This window comes from Apium graveolens, unplaced genomic scaffold (genome assembly GCF_009905375.1).
Source record: "Apium graveolens cultivar Ventura unplaced genomic scaffold, ASM990537v1 ctg934, whole genome shotgun sequence".
Classification (NCBI taxonomy): Eukaryota; Viridiplantae; Streptophyta; class Magnoliopsida; order Apiales; family Apiaceae; genus Apium; species Apium graveolens.
In genome coordinates, this window is record NW_027421868.1 from 31,154 (window position 1) to 53,012 (window position 21,859).

The window sequence follows — 21,859 nt, forward strand, 5'->3', positions numbered from 1 at the left end:
TTCACTTTGACTTGTCGACAACTTAGAGTTCTCTAGTGAATTTTGACTTATCGATATCTAGTAGTTAAACAAATTAGTAGTTTAGCAGATATATAACACTATTTATTTATTTTCCTTAATAACCAAATTAGGTAATCACCGTTGAACCAAATTATAGGTCATTCCAGTTATTATAGTATATATATATATATATCTATACTATCTATACTATACTATAATAGCCGGAATAGAGATAATTTGGTTCAACGGTTTGGTTCAACGATAATTACCTAATTTTGATTATTACGAAAATAGATAAATAGTGTTATATATCTAATAAACTACTAAATTATTAAACTACTACTAAATATAGTATACTTATCCTACTAATCTACGAATACAACTTATCCTATTATTAAAAGATATAAATAATAGTGTTATACATCTGCTAAACTATTAAATTGTTAAACTACTAGAAATAGTCTATTTATTCTACTAAATTACGACCACATGTTATTCTATTATTTTTATTATAAATTTATAATCATTATATATTTATATAAATATTTTTAAAATATAATATAACTGAATAAATAAAAATTTAAAATATTAATGGGAACCCGTGCATTGAGATTTATGCTATAATATATAAGTATAGATTTTGCAAACGAAAACTAAAACAAAACAGGACTAGAGTTTTCAATCGAGAACATGGAAATGGGTCTGGGCCTAAACTAAAAGCCCAGTAACTCAAAAGCTCAGTATAATCTTTCACCTGCAAACGACGCCGTTTGTTTTCATAAATAAATATTTATAAACTACCTACATTAGGGTTTTTAAAATCTCCTGAGCATTTTTCATCTTCTATACTCTTGAAGCGCCGCAGCAACCCACTTTATCTCATACTCATCTCAGGTATTTTACATTCATGTACATGTATCAATCTTTTCAGATTTGTAGTATAATTTTATGATATGGGTTTTTTAATTAATGATTGTATAGTTGGATGTAAATGATTAATTTGATTGTGTTATGGAATGTTTATGTTTTGAATTGATGGGTGCTTATGAATTCTCAAGATTTAAGAACCCTTGTTTTTGATTTCGAGATTGTTATAGTTTTAGGCTTTGATTTTGTATTTTTGGGAATGTAGGTGATATAGTGTTGCTGATGAAACTGATTAGAGGATTTTTAGGCTGTCCTCTATGCAAACTTAGTAATCTAGTATACTGGTTTAGTTTTCGTAATATCGAAGTGGAAAGTGTTTTGTTAGGTCTTGGTTGAGATTGTAGTAGGCTTATGGTTTGATTTTGGTTGATGGATTGTTAGCATTAAAAAGAATAGCTACAAACTATTTGTTTTGAAATTTAATTACTAAATTGATTTTAACTTTTTGCTTTAAATTATAACATGACATATTTGGTGTTGATGTGTTAGACATACATCTACGATGATATACTAATTCTTAGGGTGTTTATTTGTTTTGGAGTTAGAATGGATACTCAGCTTAAGCATGCGGTTGTTGTCAAAGTTATGGGCCGCACTGGATCCAGGGGTCAGGTGACTCAAGTGAGAGTCAAGTTTCTTGAAGACCAGACTCGTTACATCATGAGAAATGTTAAGGGTCCAGTTAGGGAAGGTGATATCCTTACCTTGCTAGAGTCTGAGAGGGAGGCAAGAAGACTTCGATGAAGAGTATTTGTGTGTTTACTTATCTATGTTAAACTGCAGGGATCTGCTTGTTTTTAAACTATTTGGTCAGTGTATGAGTTTGTTGAACACATCAGTTATGTTAATTTCAGTTTAAAATTTTCGTTTTTGAATTCTTGGGAATGGCTGTGGTAGTAATGCCTGCCATTAAATTATTATCTCTTGGGTCTTATTTTGAGCTAGTTATGATATTGTATTGTAGTGTTGCATGTTATCTTTCTTTCTCGTGTATGGTTCTGGAGAATGGTCTTACAATATCAAGTCCTTTCTTTCGGTAATATCAATTTTGGAGAAGGTCCTGACTTGTTTAGTTGTACTGGCATTGAACCTAAGATGATGTTTACTTGACTGGACGGAAGATGAATGTTGGAGCCTATGAAAGTTTTCTTGCTTTAAGTCTAAGAAAGTTTTTTGGAAGTTTTGTGAATAAATGTCTCTAGTCTATAGAATGGTTTGTTAGTGTTTACTGGGTGCAGAGTGTGACCACCAAATTTCGGACCTTGCATTTTGGCAATCCAAGTCTATGTGTTAGCTTTGTATGCATCTAGTTTTGAGGTCTTGATATATGTTCTTAGTTTTCAATTAACAAGTAACTTGAAGCATCATTAGGTGTTTTGAATGTATTTTATGTTTTCACAATTTTAAAATAAAAAATAAGAGGGAAAGAAATGCAGTAGAGCATATGTTCATTGCACACTAATTTGCGACTGCGATTATATTCTGTCTTTGTAGAGCCATTGAAGAAGTTGAGAAATATGAAATTGGATCAGAAGGGGGCTCTGAATACCATATAGAGAATATGTGAAAGCTGCTTGTATTGTGTATTGTGTATTGCGTAATGTGAGTTACGATATATAGATACAGTGAAAGAGTGATTAAAGGAGTAATTACATGAATTGTGGCTTAGACCACGGTTAATACTAGTATATGATACAACATCAATGTATAAGACACTCAATTAAATCAAATCAACAGTAATTACAGGACTAATGATTGTGCAACAGGTAAACATCAAAATCTCAGAAGGCAATAGCAGTAGATGCACAAGAAGTTGAATTAAACCTGAATTACATAACTCCACCCCCATAAACTTTAAATGGGTTCTTGACAGGAAGATAGAACTGCTGCATGCAGAACCACTGAACCAGTGACCAAAGTCCAAAAATAACAGCAAAGCAATTGTCTGGAAAGTTTGAGATGGTGCAGTAGTGCTCTGAGGATGCTCTGAGCTATCTAAGTGTTTGCTTCAGTAGACTGAATCGAGTTCACTAGCAGCTGCAGGAGACCTTGAAGTTCCCTTGTCAAATCACCGGGAAATTCTGCTGGAAAAGCAAGTTTATATAACATGAGCTTACAATTTATAATATGCTTAAATTCTAAAATTATAAGCAATTTTTCTCATTGTGGTCATGTAGCTGTGATGTCAAAGTAATCTCATGTATCATTTAATTCATACGAACAGGATACAAACTAGCTAGATTTAGTTTTCCTCATCTGAACAATGTGGCCATATTCGGCTAGTTTTCCATGAGTTAGTTTTCAGTGAAATGATATTAAATTCAACTTCATATGATAATTGGTAATGTGCACATTAAGCTCAACATTACATTAATTGCATCAAAATTGCAAACTTAAAAATTTAGCTAAATATTACTGAAAGCATAATGAGAACACCTAATGGAAATGTTACCCGATGGCTGATTCTAGTCTGTCCACCTGTATCATATTTATACAAAACAAAACAAATAAATAATCATACCATTGACATCCTGCAGTTCTCACTATCAGATGGTTTCTTTCGTAAAATATATTTTTAATTATGCTTTTTTCAAATCTGTACCACAGAGTATGTTCAGAAGTTAAAGGAAATGATTTATTTCAGTGCAGATACAGTTCCTATTAGAGCTCTAGCTTAGACACCGAACCAAAGGCAAATATTGCTTTATTTCAGCAATGTTTTTAATGAAAGAGGGCAATACTACTAGGTCATGTTTGTTTAATGGTATTAAGTAGGGGATATGTTTATACTCCTTTAAATTTTCCAATCCCATATTTGTTTTGTAAAAAAATAGTGAAGGGTTATCCAAAGATTATAATCCTTTAAATTATCCTATCTCATGTTTGTTTTGTTGGAGTAGAGGATAAGATTATAATCCCATCTAATGCTTGGTGGGAGAAGGTATTGTTTTATCCCCTCCTACAAGTCATTTTTTAAAATATTATAATCCCCTCATTGTTATCCCATATGAAACAAACATAGGATTGGAAAATTTAAAGGACTATATTCCAATCACAAGTACTATCCCACAAAACAAACATAGGATAAAGTTTTAAAGGATTATATTACAATCCTACACTTAATCCTTTCAAACAAACTTAGGATAAGATTATTTAATCCATAGGACTAATTTTGTTGGGATTAGTTATCCCCGGATTATTATCCCAGGATTATAATCCCATGAAATAAACATGGCCCTAAAGTAAATCAATTTATGGCCTAAGAGTAAGAGGTAATAATAAAGAAAGAATAACATAACAGTGTACACTATGTTTTCTTCCTAGTGTAATATGCAGAAGTTTCTACTTATAGAAACTTGGTTTCAGACCATGACCAATGGACATTTGAAATAAGTTCAACCTCAAGTGCATTACCTAAAAAATACTCGTCAGAGAGCCAGGTGCTGTATCTTGCTAAACATATTGACCTCATAAATTTATTTGTATCAGCACCCTAAGTTTACAAATTACTCCCTGACATTGAATACGAGTAACTTGTTTAATCACTTTATTTATATGCAAACTTTCTGGTAATATAAGCATGTGATAGACTAAACCATATTTATGTGCTTTAAAATTATTATTCTGCTCTTGCATAATAGTATTACAAATGCAGCAGTACAAAGACTAGAGACAACAAAGCTTTAACTAAATGGACAATATGCAGAAATTTACCTGATCTAGTCATTGACGTTCAAGTAGTTAAACAACAATAATTTTAAGTTAACATCATAAAAAATTTCTAAGAATTTGATGAAACGATTAATATTACCAAAATCATCATGAAGGGGAGCACCTTCTACAACTTTTTTATTCTTCTTCTTTGAACTTTCACCGACAACCTCAAGATCATTCCCCTTAAAGAAATCTTCATAGTCGTTGTCTTCAACAACCATTTTTATAAAAGCTCCCTCATATTTTACCGCAACCTCCAACATTGTGTAAGTTGAATTCCTTAACCTCTCTTGATTGAAGGTGTGAGTTTTAACGGTGCTTAGTTCCTTTGTTATCTTTTCAAATTGTAATGTCTTTTGCAATTTATCAAGATTATTCCTAAGTGGTGATTTAGGACATACGGTTTCAAATGACTCAACATTGCGGATGTCCCATTTCGTGAATAACATCCAATTGTAACATCCAATTGTTACACGACATAATCGACACTTATCTTTCTCTTTACCAACCGAAAGGCCTTTAATATTATCAAAATAGTCCCATACAACTGAAATTTTTTTACCCACACAAGTTTCATCTTTTTTATCATCACATTTTACTTCTTCATCTTCTAAGTTCACATGTATCTACAAAAAAAATATATCTAAAATTTAGAGAACTAGCAAGTAAAAAGAATATTAAAATTGTAGTTTAGATTTGGAATACTGAATACATACCACATCATTTGTTTGGTGTGGATTCTGAGCAGACCCGTGTACTTCTTCTTGTGGCTGAGGTAGATTCCTCTCGGATGGTTCCATTAGAGCCCAATTGAAACTAAATCTTCTGAATCTAAAACTCTTAGCATACAATAATTAGGTAAAATAGATTTAGGTCAGAGTGTTGGATTTTAATCGCAGCGAAGGCATGGTAAAACACTTTTACACATATAAAATCCAAATAAAAGCATATAAATCGTGGTAAAAACATATGAATCAATTACCAACCTTTAATATGCGATCCAAAAGCAACGATCGGAGATCCTTAGCAGCTGCTCCTCAAACGTGAAGCACTCCACCGGTATCCACCAAGAAAACGACGTTAAGGAGGAGGAGGAGGTGGAGAGAATTAGGTTTTATAAAATTTTGGGGTTAGAATAAAAATAGGATTTATAATAGTATATTTATAGGCAAAATTTTCAGCTGAAATTTTCCCATAAATATTATTATTATTATCCCATTTATTATTCTCATTAATAATTAAAACACCTTTTAATTATTAATCCTTTTTCTAAACACTTTAGAAATAATTCTCTCTCTTGATTTAATTTCCAAAAAATTAAATCCTTAATTAATAATATTAAGAACTTTTCTTAATTAATTTATAATCAATTAAATCTCATTTAATCAATTATTAAATTTGCCAATTAATTATTTATTTCACAAATAAATAATTATTAGCCATTATTAATTAATTCCTCCACCATTAAATCATTCTCTTTTTATGGTGTGACCCTGTAGGTTCAATATTAAGCCGGTAGTAGAAATAAATAATAATAAAACTATTTTATCATTATTTATATAAATTCTCTAATTTATTAAATATGATTAATTAATTAATCACATTTATTCTACATCGTGAGGGATACTTCTCAGCATATCGCGACTATCCGGATAATATGAATTCACTGCTTAGAATACCAATAACCTATTCAGTGAATAGTTACCGTACAATTAAACTCCTTCTACCCTACAATGTCCTGATTAAATACAAGGCATGGATCTCGTGTCAAGCCTATCTAATTTAATCACTTGCTTACCATTTACTATGCTTAGTTCTATGCAAATTAGAAACTCCTTTCTAATTTCATTCACTCTGGCCAGAGATTCCTGAACTAGCATAAGTGGATCAGCCTTGAACATTCGCTTCCTTCACTGGAAGGGGTAGATCCTTTATTGATCATACACTATCTTCGTGTACAAATTCCTATACCCAGTAGAGCCCTAATAATTGTCCCTGGAGACTAAGAACTAAACCAAAGTATAGTTCAGTGTACACAAGATGACTATGAAGACCTCAAGTCTAAGGATACTTGTACAACTATCACTATGTGAACAACTGCTGACACGTGAGTGAACTCCATCAGTTGTTCAGCTGGGCGAGTCATGTTCAGTGAACTTATTCTATAATAAGGACCTACATATTAGCTATAGTGTCACCACACAAATGTCTATGAGAACAGACATCCTTCATAATGAAGCATGCATAGTATGTACCGATCTTTGCGGATTATTAATTACCAGTTAGTAATCCTATGACCAGGAACTATTTAAGTTTAGAGTTATCAACTTTTAGGTCTCACTATTATGATCTCATCATAATCCATAAAAAGCTTTACTCTAAATTATGGTATATCTTATTTAAACACTTAAATAGATTAAGCCCGTAATAAAAACAAAACTAGTCTTTTATTAATATCAATGAAATCAAAACAGATTACACAGGAAGTTATTCCTAAATCCTAATACATGATTGGACTTAGGACACATTCCTTTCAATCTCCCACTTGTACTAAAGCCAATCACTCTGGTATCTAATACCCATCTTGTCTTTATGACGATCAAAGTGACTTTCATAAAGTAGCTTTGTGAGTGGGTCTGCTATGTTGTTATGTGTGTCAACTCTATTTCAATACAATACAAGAAATGTTATCGCGCTCCCACTAACCCTTTTGTAGACACATGGTTCATCTACCTTTTTGATAAAACTAAACTCTTTGATTGTCTCATCAAAATGGATGTTCCATTTACGAGAAGCTTGCTTTAAACCACATATGATTCGCAGCAGCTTACACACTAGGTTTTCATTTCCCTTGGAAAGAAAACCATCTGGCCATTTGCCAGATCTCATAGTCGTAGTAAGCAGCAATCGCAAGCAAAATCCGAACTGATTTTAACAGGGCTACATGTAAAAGGTTTCATCAAAGTCAATCCATTGCCTTTGTTTGAATCATTTTGCCACAAGCCTGGCCTTATAGGTCTCCACCTGGCCATCTGCTCTAATCATTCTTTCATATACCGTATACATAGATTCCTTTTCGGATTTCATGGCACTATGCCATTTCTCTGAGTCAACACTACTCATAGCCTCATTATAGGTCACAGGGTCGTCATCATCAATGATCGACAACTCATTGTCATTCTCAATGACAAGGCCATATTACCTCTCAGGTTGGCGAGACACTCTCCCTGACCTACGAATGGGCTGTTCCACAGAAGGTTGTTCAGTCAGAATAGGTGTTTCCACTTGATCCGTAGTAGTTTGTGCTTCTTGAACTTCATCAAGTTCAATTTTGCTCCCACTGTTTCCTTCAACGATAAACTCCTTTTCCAAGAAGGTAGCATGTCTGGAGACAAACACCCGATGATCGGTGTAAAAGTAATACCCTAAAGTCTCTTTAGGATATCCCACAAAACTATATTTTACGGATCGATATTCCAGCTTATCTGGGTCAACTTTCTTGACATAAGCTGGACATCCCCAAATCTTAACGTGTTTAAGACTCGGTTTCCTTTCTTTCCATATCTCATACGGAGTTTGAGGAACAGATTTGGAAGGCACCTTATTCAGTAAATATGCTGAGGTTTCCAATGCGTAACCCCATAGGAATACTGGAAGATTCGCATAGCTCATCATGGACCGAACTATATCTAACAAAGTTTGACTTCTCCTTTCAGATACCAATCTGGAGGAGTCCACTGGGAGACTATACCATTTATTTTGAGATAATCTAGAAACACTCCATTAAAGTATTCACTACCTCGATCTGATCGAAGAGTTATAATACTATGTTTGGTTGTTTCTCCACTTCATACTTATACTCTTTGAACTTTTGAAAGGCTTCAGACTTGTGTTTCATCAAACACATATCCGAATCTAGATCTATCATCTATGAAAGTAATGAAGTATGAAAATCCACCCATGGCTTGCTCAGACATTGGTCCACATACATCTGTGTGTACCAATCCTAGCAAATTTGCAGTCCTCTCTCCATGTCTTCTAAATGGAGACTGCAGTGCCACTATAAAGTGAGATTTTCATCATCCTTTTTCTTTTATTAGTTTGTTCAATCTGAAGTAAATTATGTCACATATATACAGACCATTATTTAAAGCACCACGTCCATAAAGAATATTATCTCTAAGAATAGAACATTCATTATTCTCAATAATAAATGAAAATCCAGCCAAGTCTAACATAGGAATAATATTCCTCACAATCGAGGGAACAAAATAACAATTATTTAAAAAACAATAGTCTTGCCCGTAGGCATATGTAAATGAAATGATTCTACATCTTCAGCAGCAACTCTTGCTCCATTTCCCATCAGTAGAATCACCTCCTCTTCCTCAAGAGTCCTACTTCTCCTTAGTCCCTGCAACAAATTGCAGATATGAGAACCACAGGCGGTATCTAATACCCAATTAGAAATTTGATTTAATGACATATTCACTTCTATCATGAACATACCTGAATCAGAAGCGATCGTCTCACTACCCTTCTTCTTCTTCAATTCTGCAAGGTAAACCTTGTAGTTCCTCTTCTAGTGCCCCACCTTGTTACAGTGAAAGCAAACAACTTTGCTCTTGGGGTCTTCAGCTTTTGGTGGAACCAGCTTTTCTTCACCTACTTTCTTCTTCTTGGAAGAGTTCCTCTTCCTTTTCTTAGGATTGGAACCTTCACCAATTAGAAGAACAGAACTCTTCTTAGGGGAAAATTCGATTCCGCAGTCTTCAACATGTTGTAGAGTTCAGGCAGGCTGACATCCAACTTATTCATGTGAAAGTTCACAACAAACTGCGAGAACGAACTCGAAAGCGATTGCAAGACCAAGTCTTGGCTCAGCTCCCCATCCATGGCAAAACCAAGTTGTCCAAGACGTTCAATCAAATTAATCATCTTAAGTACATGGTCATTCACAGATGATCCCTCAGACATCCTACAACCGAACAACTCCTTCGATATCTCATATCGAGCTGTCCTCCCCGCCACATCATACAACTCTTGTAGATGCATGAGGATAGTGTGAGCATCCATATGCTCATGTTGCTTCTGTAGCTCAATGTTCATGGAAGCTAGCATGATGCATTGAGCAACATTTGCATCATCTATCCACTTACGATACACAACATGTTCATCATTATGCGCATCGCTAGCAGGTTCAGTAGGCTTAGGTGAGTCAATCACGTATTCCAGCTTCTCAATCCTGAGAACAATTCTCAAGTTTCGAAGCCAGTCAGCATAATTAGGACCAGTCAACTTGTGAGCATCTAGTATGCTCCTGAGTGATAGTGCAGAAGATATGATGTACAAAGTAAATCTGTAAATGATAAACACATAATAACACTTAGCAAATATTCGATTTCATTTCAAAACACTATATGAATAGGGTCTTTTTTCATAAGTGGCTCCCACTAGTTTATCTAATTTATTCAACCCCCTACGTGAAAAATTGAGCATTCATAATGCTAGTGGGAATAGGGATCCTACATTCCATTACACAACCCCGGCTGTAGCACGAACCGCCATGTAATGTTCAATAGGCAGACAACTCTTGTCAATTACATCTTATGTTATTCCCTAATTAAACTTTAGCCTCTTGAATAATTGAGTCTCGGTTGTGGCACGACAAACTCAATATTCTAAGTCAAGTCTAACCCAACATTCCGTACAGTTGAATCAGTCCCCAAAGGCCCACGGCTGTGGCACGTACCGACCTTTAGATTCTTATTCAATGTACACATCTCTATGTAATAGACAAGTATTTCTTATTTCGAAATCAAAGCCCTCGGCTGTAGCACGAACCGACAATAATTCAAAAATAAGAACTACTTTTCTATCATGTTGGAAGGCTATGACCGACACAAGCCCGTTGTGTCATTGGCCAATTACTACTTGATATTATTTAATTTTAGAGGGATTATATTACGTTACAATCATAATCATATTATAAAGAGATTCTTCCTTTTAAATTAAATATTTCAAATCAATAATCAATAATCAGATGATTCCCAGATCGGGTGGAGCATTGTCAAGAGGCGTCACTTAATAACCCTTTCTTACAGATAGAAATCTGTTGTTGACAGAATCATCCTTTCTCTCATATCGAAAATTCATATTCAATAACGTGTTTCATAAACACAAGAATCTCATGACTGTATTCATAATATTGTTATTAAGGTTATGAAACAATTTCACTATACTAGGTTGTCTAACAAACGCCTTATGTTCATTTAAGTTCACCTAAATCTATCATCGCATGATAAAATAAGCATATATCACATATATCAACATGAATAAACATCAAGGTAGGCATGTTACATCATCTAGCATATTGGTCTAAGCATTATACATCTCTATGTATCACATGAAGCATTTAAAAGCAATTAAAACAGTCAAAAACTTAAAACACTTCTGTTAGCTATAAACAGTATGAAACAATTTCATAAAATATCATATTATATACCATTAGAAGCGTCTCGAAAAGACGAATCCAACGACACCAAAATCGTCCAAATCTGAGCTACCACGCGCCCTCGCGCGCCGAAACAACGTCTCCCACGCGCCCCCACGCGCACACGCGCTGTCAGGCGCGTGTCAGATTCCCGTCCACGCGCCGCCATGCGCACACGCGCCCGAAACCCCGTGCTGACGTCAACATGATGTCATCTGATGACGTCAGCATGTCATCTGACCTTTGACCAGCGCGTGGCTGACACGCGCGGCGCGTGGGGCTGGAGCGCGTGAACCCCACGCGCGCGTGGCAGACGCGCGGTCCTTCGCCCTTTTTCAGCAGTCGCCGTCTTTTCTCGCACGGAATTCCGTGCCGCCGTCCCTGTCAACTCTGTCTTTCTCCGTGTAGCACAGACCGCCACAACAGATGCAGATATACAAATATATATACATACTTACAATTTATATATATATATGATTATTTAATTACAAATTTAATTGTAACAACTTCAAAAATTCATAATAAATAATTTATACATCATAAAATTATGAAAAAAATACCCAGACGATCTACAACACTTGTAGAACCCAGATCAACATTCAAATTTATTATGAGAAACGATTTCTCATCAGACAAAATTAATCCATAATATAACTTGTAAAAATCATAATTAATTCATACAAGCACATAAAATTCTGAAATTTTTGCCACAGATCTATATGCATACAACCTAAGCTCTGATACCATTGTTGGATTTTAATCGCAACGGAGGCATGGTAAAACACTTTTACACATATAAAATCCAAATAAAAGCATATAAATCGTGGTAAAAACATATGAATCGATTACTAACCTTTAATATGCGATCCAAAAGCAACGATCGGAGATCCTTAGCAGCTGCTCCTCAAACGTGAAGCACTCCACCGGTATCCACCAAGAAAACGACGTTAAGGAGGAGGAGGAGGTGGAGAGAATTAGGTTTTATAAAATTTTGGGGTTAGAATAAAAATATGGTTTATAATAGTATATTTATAGGCAAAATTTTTAGCTAAAATTTTCCCATAAATATTATTATTATTATCCCATTTATTATTCTCATTAATAATTAAAACACCTTTTAATTATTAATCCTTTTTCTAAACACTTTAGAAATAATTCTCTCTCTTGATTTAATTTCCAAAAAATTAAATCCTTAATTAATAATATTAAGAACTTTTCTTAATTAATTTATAATCAATTAAATCTCATTTAATCAATTATTAAATTTGCTAATTAATTATTTATTTTACAAATAAATAATTATTAGCCATTATTAATTAATTCCTCCACCATTAAATCATTCTTTTTTTATGGTGTGACCCTGTAGGTTCAATATTAAGCCGGTAATAGAAATAAATAATAATAAAACTATTTTATCATTATTTATATAAATTCTCTAATTTATTAAATATGATTAATTAATTAATCACATTTATTCTACATCGTGAGGGATACTTCTCAGCATATCGCGACTATCCGGATAATATGAATTCACTGCTTAGAATACCAATAACCTATTCAGTGAATAGTTACCGTACAATTAAACTCCTTCTACCCTACAATGTCCTGATTAAATACAAGGCATGGATCTCGTGTCAAGCCTATCTAATTTAATCACTTGCTTACCATTTACTATGCTTAGTTCTATGAAAATTAGAAACTCCTTTCTAATTTCATTCACTCTGGCCAGAGATTCCTGAACTAGCATAAGTGGATCAGCCTTGAACATTCGCTTCCTTCACTGGAAGGGGTAGATCCTTTATTGATCATACACTATCTTCGTGTACAAATTCCTATACCCAGTAGAGCCCTAATAATTGTCCCTGGAGACTAAGAACTAAACCAAAGTATAGTTCAGTGTACACAAGATGACTATGAAGACCTCAAGTCTAAGGATACTTGTACAACTATCACTATGTGAACAACTGCTGACACGTGAGTGAACTCCATCAGTTGTTCAGCTGGGCGAGTCATGTTCAGTGAACTTATTCTATAATAAGCACCTATATACTAGCTATAGTGTCACCACACAAATGTCTATGAGAACAGACATCCTTCATAATGAAGCAAGCATAGTATGTACCGATCTTTGCGGATTATTAATTACCAGTTAGTAATCCTATGACCAGGAACTATTTAAGTTTAGAGTTATCATCTTTTAGGTCTCACTATTATGATCTCATCATAATCCATAAAAAGCTTTACTCTAAACTATGGTATATCTTATTTAAACACTTAAATAGATAAAGCCCGTAATAAAAACAAAACTAGTCTTTTATTAATATCAATGAAATCAAAACAGATTACACTGGAAGTTATTTCTAAATCCTATTACATGATTGGACTTAGGACATATTCCTTTCACAGAGGACTTGGGATAGTAAAAGAGACTAATACGCTAATAGAGTGACGACTGAGACTGACGATCGAGTCCTAATCTTTCATATCGAAGTTGAAGGCCTAAGAGCATCCACAGCGGAAGTTAACCCACTTCCAATTTTTAGCAACCCCACTTGATGCCACCTAGCTAATAATGGGTTTTGCAAAAAATTGGCCAGCACCGTCCAATGCATTGACCTCTTTTTCATGTTTTAGGGACCCATTTATCAGATAGTTTACTAATAAAACAGATGAATAACTGAATAATGCAGGAATATAAAATACAAAGAAATCAAGTTGGGACTGCCCACCACAGTGGGATTACCCAATTCAGATCAATAGCTGAATAATTCACGCGTCTCTAGACAGGAGTTGGGCTCCCGCTGTGGATGCTCTAAGTAACTAACCAGTAAGTATGAAGCCCGTGTTCAGAGGACCAGCCCGTGTTCTGAGCCTGAGACCTGAGTAACTCTGTTATAAATATTTTTAATTTCTGTTAAAAATTATCATGATTACTAAATGCAGTAATAATTTGCTTCGTGCAGTAATTAGCAATTACACATTAGTCCCTGTAAATATTAAATAATGTGGTAGCTCATTAATGAAGTTTGACTTAATCAATTTGTGTTAGTTAGTGTAAACATCTAGGTTATTTATAAATAATTTCTTATGTAATAACTTATTTAACATAACTTGTTATTATTTTTAACTTTTTATTCTTAATTCTTTGCTAATCGGGCTATTTAAGGGTATAAATAATTTGTTTATGTAATAACTTATTTAACATAACTTGTTATTATTTTTAACTTTTTAATCTTAATTCTTTGCTAATCGGGCTATTTAAGGGTATAAATAATTTGTTTATGTAATAACTTATTTAACATAACTTGTTATTATTTTTAACTTTTCAATCTTAATTCTTTACTAATCGGGCTATTTAAGGGTATAAATAATTTGTTTATGTAATAACTTATTTAACATAACTTGTTATTATTTTTAACTTTTCAATCTTAATTCTTTGCTAATCGGGCTATTTAAGGGTATAAATAATTTTTTTATGTAATAACTTATTTAACATAACTTGTTATTTTTAATTTTTTAATCTTAATTATTCTAAATTAAAAAATTTAGTAAATTTTGTAATTTATTTAATATACTAGAGTTTCAAACAATCACCTTCAAATCACTTATAGAAAATTAAATGTACATAATTGTTTAAAATTACAAAATATTATTTAACCGCGTATTAACTTCCAATTCTCGATTCTAACTTTCAAAGATGTCTCCCATCCATGTACAGAAACATCATGAAACTTGAACCAAAATCCGTTAATCTTTGGAACTGGACAATTATCCACCAGGGTAACCTGAAAAATATTATTTGTAACGTAAATAATTAATACAATGTAATGAGTTAATAATTAAAATATAAAAACTCTAGATAATAATAAGTACATACCGGAATAATAATTCAAGTATAATAATTGTAGATATTAATAAATACATACCGGAATAAAGTGGTTATACTTTCTTAGAAAGGCAACGCCAATTATTTGGACCTGTAATACCTTCAGGAGCATATAATGGCAAATATGTCAAAGTACCCATTTGTATAGGGTCTATAGCAACTAATATCACATTATAAATAGTTGCAATCACTGGACCCATCTCTTCCATAGACATCCAATATTCATATGGACAGGGACTTTCGCAATACTTTACCCTGCGTAGTGTAGACCATGCTTCATCTTTATTTTTATGCCATACTTTCATCCAATAATCTAAACGCCCTTCAATAAAATCATACAATTTTGTACGTACTCTTCTCCACTGATGTTCCGACCCATAAATCTGATGAGCTACTGATTTATACCCACAATTACCATCCGCAGAAACATCTATACAATTATGAATGTAAGGAATAATAAACTGCGGAATTTCCGAATGAGGATATTCTTCACTCGTAAGAACTTTACATTTATCTCCTGACTTGTGTTTGGGAACCTTTTTTTCAACATGCTCAAAAAAAGAAGGATCTCTCTTCGTGGAGCTACTACCTGTCGGCCGACCTTTACTTTTTCATTCAGTGAGGGGTTCTTCTAATGCAAATTTTTCAGGATGTATTAACTTCTCAAGTTGAGAAATGTACATTTTCTTTGCTTCAGATGATTGTTTCATGATTGTGATTCCCATCAATTACAAACAATCTCCATGTTCCTCCAGAAATTTCTTTTCCTCTAAGACGAAAAGGACATTGACATCTTTTTGTTCCACTTGTACGCTTTTTAACTTGAGGTTCACTGCTTTTATTCTTATTTTGACGATAACTTGACGATCTTTCACATCCAAAATAGACATAAGCATCTCCCGATCCATTGCCTTTCCTTCCTTTAAAATTCATAATGACTATGCCAATATTATTTTTTTCCCAACTTCTGTGACAAATGTTTCTAGTTTTTGCCGACTCTGAAATATTTGCTCTGTTTGAAATAGATGACCCACATCCTCCAACTTGCTTGAAGTAAAATCAAAATATATATCCTGCAATTTTAAAGAATAATATAAATAGTAGAATTAATATATAACATAAAATTGAGTTTAACATATGTTGACATATTTAAATACTTACGTCAAATTCTTCTCCTCCCTCCATTGTCAAGCTGAAAATAATTATAATCACATGTCAAAAAAGTATGCAAATGCAAGAAAAAATGCATTATTATTGTATATTTTATAATATTGTATACAATTATTGTACACAATTATTGAAATAGAAAAATTTTCATGAAAATTTTATTATTTTACAAAGTTATTTTACATAACTATTCTATATTTAGTTATTCCTTGTCACATAATAAAATATTATTATATAAAAAAAGATAAATATTTAAAGGTGAAACATGATTTGCTCATTTTATAAAGTGCATTATAAATCTTTTAACTAGTGTCAACCTAAAGTAAACAAATTAACATTACAAAAAAAAAGTTAACACAAAATAACTTTGAAAAAGGATAAAGAATTTTATTAACGACTTTTAGAAAATAGAAGATAAAACAAAAGTTTATATTTTAAACTTCATACCACTATTACTAACCCTAGCAATACTAACACATATTAACAAAGCAAAGATAAATTACAAAGTATTCTTATAAAGATATTCATACTAAATTCAAAACAATAACTATTCTTGAAAATATTCTTCATATTTAATTCATAATAATATATTAATATTAATCAGTGAAGTAAAATTCTTCAAAAAGAATAGAATAAAATATAATTCATATAAAGTTCATTTTTTAAAATTTATCAGTACACAATGTTATTCTTTTTTTTTGTTTTAACCTACATATATTACTGCCTTTACTAAAAATTTATTTTACAAGACTAATTATATGTTAGATATATTTGATAATGTCATGGCTAATATGATTTATGTTTAGTTTTCAGATCTTACTTAAACTGGACAAATCAGTACTTAACTGAAATCAGCACTTATACTGAAGTCAGAACTTAAGTCATCTGTACTTAAGGTTCAGGAGATATTTATCAGAAGATAATATCAGGACTCAAAGGAAACGTTCAGATAAGGAAGGTGGCTGATTAAAGGAAGAGAAGATCGAGACAAACGTAAGAAGAGATATGCATGAAGAAGGAATTCTATGAAGAATAGAATACTTGAAAGAAAAGATATCTGATTGATATATTTTGGGAAGCAGAATTATATTCCATATCAATTAGCGATTATCTTGTAACTGTGTAGTATATAAACACAGACATAGGGTTTACACTATAAGTGTTATCGTTATCGAGAATATTATTCATTGTAACCCTAACAGCTCTCGTGATATTTGTTCATCACTGAGAGAGGACAGTTCCATACTGTAACAGAGTTTATTACTTTGAATAAAGTCTATTTTCTGTTACTTGTGTTATTAGAATTCGATTTGATTGTGCTATACACTATATTTGTTTGTTGGATCCCTAAGAATTCCTTTCAACCTTTCTTACTTTACTTGTTGCTTGTCAGACCCCCTCTACAGTGTGTGTGACCTAAAAAGTGGTATCAGAGCCTATCTATTAACACACAAACAGTTTAAGATCCAAAAATAATCATGTCTAAAGTAAAAACTCCAACTAAGCCCACCAAAACTGAAGAACCTCCAAAGACACAAATCCATAGTCGATATGAGACTATTAGAGTTCCCATTCTGAATATCCCGTATGGAAAGTGAGGATGACCATGTTTCTGGAAGCAACTGATCCTGAATATCTTGACAGAATCAATGAAGGGCTTCACACACCAACCAAGCTCGCAGTTGCAATTACAGGTGAAGCAGCAAAGTCAGTACCAAAGGAGAAGAGCGACTACACTGCTGAAGATATCGCTTCAATTGCTAAGGATGCTAAGGTACGATACTTACTGCATAGTGCCATTGATAATGTAATGTTAAATAGGGTAATTAACTGCAAGACTGCAAATGAGATATGGGATGCTTTGGAATCAAGATGTCAGGGAACTGATTCGATTAAGAAGAACAGGAAGACAATACTCACTCAAGAGTATGAACACTTTGACTCAAAGGCTAATGAGTCATTGACTGATTTATATGATAGATTTGTCAAACTCTTGAATGATTTGTCACTGGTTGATAAGGAGTATGATCTTGAAGATTCAAACCTTAAATTCCTGTTAGCTCTTCCTGAAAGCTGGGATTTGAAGGAAACAACTATAAGAGACAACTATAATCTTGATGTAACGACTCTTGATGAAATTTATGGGATGTTCAAGACTCATGAACTTGAGATGGGGCAAAGAAGCAAGAGGAAAGGAGGAAAGTCAAGGACAGTTGCTCTTAAGGCTGAAGAAGAATCTCCCAAGGCAGCCACCTCAAGGAAAGGCAAGGGTAAAGTGCTCTTCACAAAGTCTGATACTGAGTCATCAAGTTCTGATAGTGATGGTGACTCAGAAACTGAAAGCTTGCCTGAGACGGATGCTGATGAAGAGATGATGAATCACAAAGATTGCATACAGGAAGTTCAGGAACGGAAAGAATTTTTCCAGGAAAGGTGCAAGTTCTGATAAGAAGAATTTCAGAAAATCTGAAGGCAAAGTAGGAAAGTCTGACAAAGGAGATTACACAAATGTCAAATGTTATAATTATGGTGAGAAAGGCCACATATCTCCTGATTGTAAGAAAGTGAAGAGTGACAAAAGCAAGGCTCTTGTCACAAAGAAGAAAAGCTGGACAGACATCTCAGATTCTGAAAGTGAGGAGAATTATGCCTTGATGGCAAATGCTGATATGACAAGTGCTGAAAGCAGTTCTGAAGCTTCTGAGTTAAAGGTACCTCAAACTACTTATGCCATTCATACTGATGATATTAATGAGTTGAGAAGATATCTTAAAACCATGTTCATTAGCTATAGAGATCAAACTTTAACATGTGAAAGATTAACTTCTAAAAATCTTGCTTGTAAAAAGAGGAATGATTATTTAGAAAAAGAGTTAGTCATGTTCCATCAAACTCAGAAAGATAGAGATGATACTTTCTATGTTAGGGATGAAGTACTTAAAATGAATGAATCTCTAAAAGCTGAGTTAGAAAAGGAAAGAGAGATTATCAGAACTTGGACTAACTCTGGCTGAACAACTCAGAATTTGTTAAGTAGTGAAAACTGGAAAGAAGGCTTATGTTATGGAGATGATAAGAATGATAAAGGAACCGTAGATATTAAGCCTATAGTTGTTAAACAAAAGCCAAAGTTAAAACCTGTTAAGTTTGTAGCTGTAAAGTCTGATACTGAGAAATCAGAAGTTAAAAAGGAATTAACTTCTGACAAACTAAAACAGGAAAAGACAACTGAAGTAAACGTAGGCTTAATGACTAAGAAGCAGCTTAAGCATAAGCTGAAAGATGTTAAGAATGCAAACAAGGTAAAATCACCTAGGAAAAATAGGAATGGAAAGGAAGGTGTGAATAAAAGAAATGATTATAAGCCTATTCCTAATGCTCCTACAAAAACGTGTCATAACTGTGGAAGTTCTAACCATCTGGCTTCTTTTTGCAGGAAGAATAAGAACATAAACTCCTTACCTTCAAAGTCAGGAGTTAAGAGTCAGTCTGTTAGATATAAGCCACAAAATCTTTTTTTTCATTGTGGTAGTTTATGGCATTCCATTTATACTTGTAAGGAATATCATAGTCTGTACTATGATTATTATCAAATAAAACCTTCTTTAAAGAAAGTTAGCATTGTTCCTTCTAGTGTAAGCTCTGATTCAAAGTCTGATAGTGTAAACTCTGATAAGAAAAATGTTAACATAAACTCTGATGCTAAATCCGCTGCAAATGTTAACAAACTTAATAAGACCAAAGGATCCAAGCAAGTCTGGGTCCTTAAAACTAATCATTAGTGGTCTTTGTGATTGCAGGGCAACAGGAAAAACATCCTAGTTCTGGACAGTGGATGTTCAGGACATATGACTGGAAATAAAGCCCTACTATCAGACTTTGTGGAGAAGGTTGGCCCAAGTGTTTCTTATAGAGATGGCAACATTGGAAAAACATTGGGATATGGAAATATCAATCTTGGGAATGTCATCATTAAAGAAGTAGCTCTGGTCTCAGGACTTAAACACAATTTGCTGAGTGTTAGTAAAATCTGTGAAGTAGCTCTTTGAAGAATACTGTGAAGTTGTAAGTAAATCTACAGACAAAATTGTTCTGCAAGGTTACAGGCGTGGTAACATTTATGAAGCCAAGCTTTCAACAAGTACTGATGGTTCTGTAATCTGTCTGATGAATAGAGCATCAATTGAAGAAAGCTGGAATTGGAACAAGAAACTCTCTCATTTAAATTTCAACAATATAAATGAACTAGTCAAGAAAGATCTTGTGAGAGGACTGCCAAAGTCAGTATTTGCTCCCGGTGGCCTTTGTGATTCCTGTTAGAAGGATAAACAAAGAAAATCTTCATTCAAGAGCAAGACTGAATCATCAATTCTTGAGCCTTATCACCTACTACATGTTGATCTATTTGGTCCAGTGAATGTCATGTCTATTGCAAAGAAGAAATATACTATGGTCATAGTGGATGATTTCAACAGATACATATGGGTGTATTTCTTGCACACTAAAAGTGAAACTCCATCTATCTTGATTGATCATGTCAAGCAACTGGATAAATTGGTCAAAGATTCTGTGAAGATTATAAGAAGTGATAATGACACTGAGTTCAAGAATTTGATCATGGAAGAGTTCTGCAATGACCATAAAATTAATCAGGAATTCTCTGCTCCTGGAACTCCACAACAAAATGGAGTTGTTGAAAGAAAGAATAGAACTCTCATTGAAGCTGCACGCACTATGCTTGATGAAGCAAAGCTTCCAACCTATTTTTGGGCTGAAGCTGTGCAGACTGCTTGTTTTACTCAGAATGCAACACTCATTAACAAGCATGGAAAGACACTGTTAGATATATTTGATAATGTCATGGCTAATATATTTTATGTTTAGATTTCAGATCTTATTTGAACAGAACAAATCAGTACTTAACTGATCAGTACTTATACTGGACGTCAGAACTTAAGGGATATCAGTACTTATGTTATCAGGAGATAAGCATCAGGAGATAGATATCAGAACTTAAGTGCTGAAGGACGATCAGATAAGGACAGTAGCTGATTAAAGTTAAGAAGATCAAGATAAACATAAGAAGAGATATGCATGAAGAAGGAATTCCGTAAAGAATGGAATACTTGGAAGGAAAGATATTTGATTGATATATATTAGGAAGCAGAATTATATTCCATATCAATTAGCGATTATCTTGTAACTGTGTAATATATAAACACAGACATAGGGTTTACACTATAAGTGTTATCATTATCGAGAATATTATTTACTATAACCCTAGCAGCTCTCGTGATATTTTGTTCATCACTGAGAGATAACAGTTCCAGATTGTAACAGAGTTTATTGTTTCAATAAAGTTTGTTTTCTGTTACATAAGTTCTTGAAGTTTGATTTGATTGTAATAAACACTGTATTCACCCCCTCTACAGTGAAAGTGTGACCTAACAAGTGGTATCAGAGCCTTCTGTTAACACACATACAGTTAAAGATCCAAACACAATCATGTCTGACACAGAAACTCCAACTAAGCCTACCAAAACTGAGGAATCATCAAAGACATCAACTCAGAGTCGATATGAGACTATCAGAGTTCCCATATTGAGACCATCTGAATATCCCATATGGAAGGTAAGGATGACCATGTTTCTGGAAGCAACAGATCCAGAATA

General features: G+C 33.5%; 1 protein-coding gene across 2 annotated transcripts; it reads left to right on the forward strand.

Annotated features, from left to right (window-relative positions):
- The first annotated feature begins 739 nt into the window (after window positions 1–739).
- Window positions 740–1,802, forward strand: LOC141705721 (small ribosomal subunit protein eS28z/eS28y). Of its 2 annotated transcripts, none has more exons than XM_074508612.1 (2): window positions 740–894; window positions 1,469–1,802. In XM_074508612.1, the coding sequence occupies exon 2, from the start codon at window positions 1,474–1,476 to the stop codon at window positions 1,669–1,671; it is 198 nt and encodes a 65-aa protein (XP_074364713.1). In that variant the 5' UTR covers window positions 740–894; window positions 1,469–1,473; the 3' UTR covers window positions 1,672–1,802. The 2 variants fall into 2 exon arrangements, with proteins under 2 accessions (XP_074364713.1, XP_074364712.1); XM_074508611.1 differs by having other exon boundaries at window positions 1,473–1,802.
- The last annotated feature ends 20,057 nt before the right edge of the window (window positions 1,803–21,859 follow it).

Coding starts and splice junctions, on each gene's coding strand:
- LOC141705721 (XM_074508612.1), top strand. CDS start 1,474: ATGGATACTCAGCTTAAGCATGCGGTTGTTGTCAAAGTTATGGGCCGC.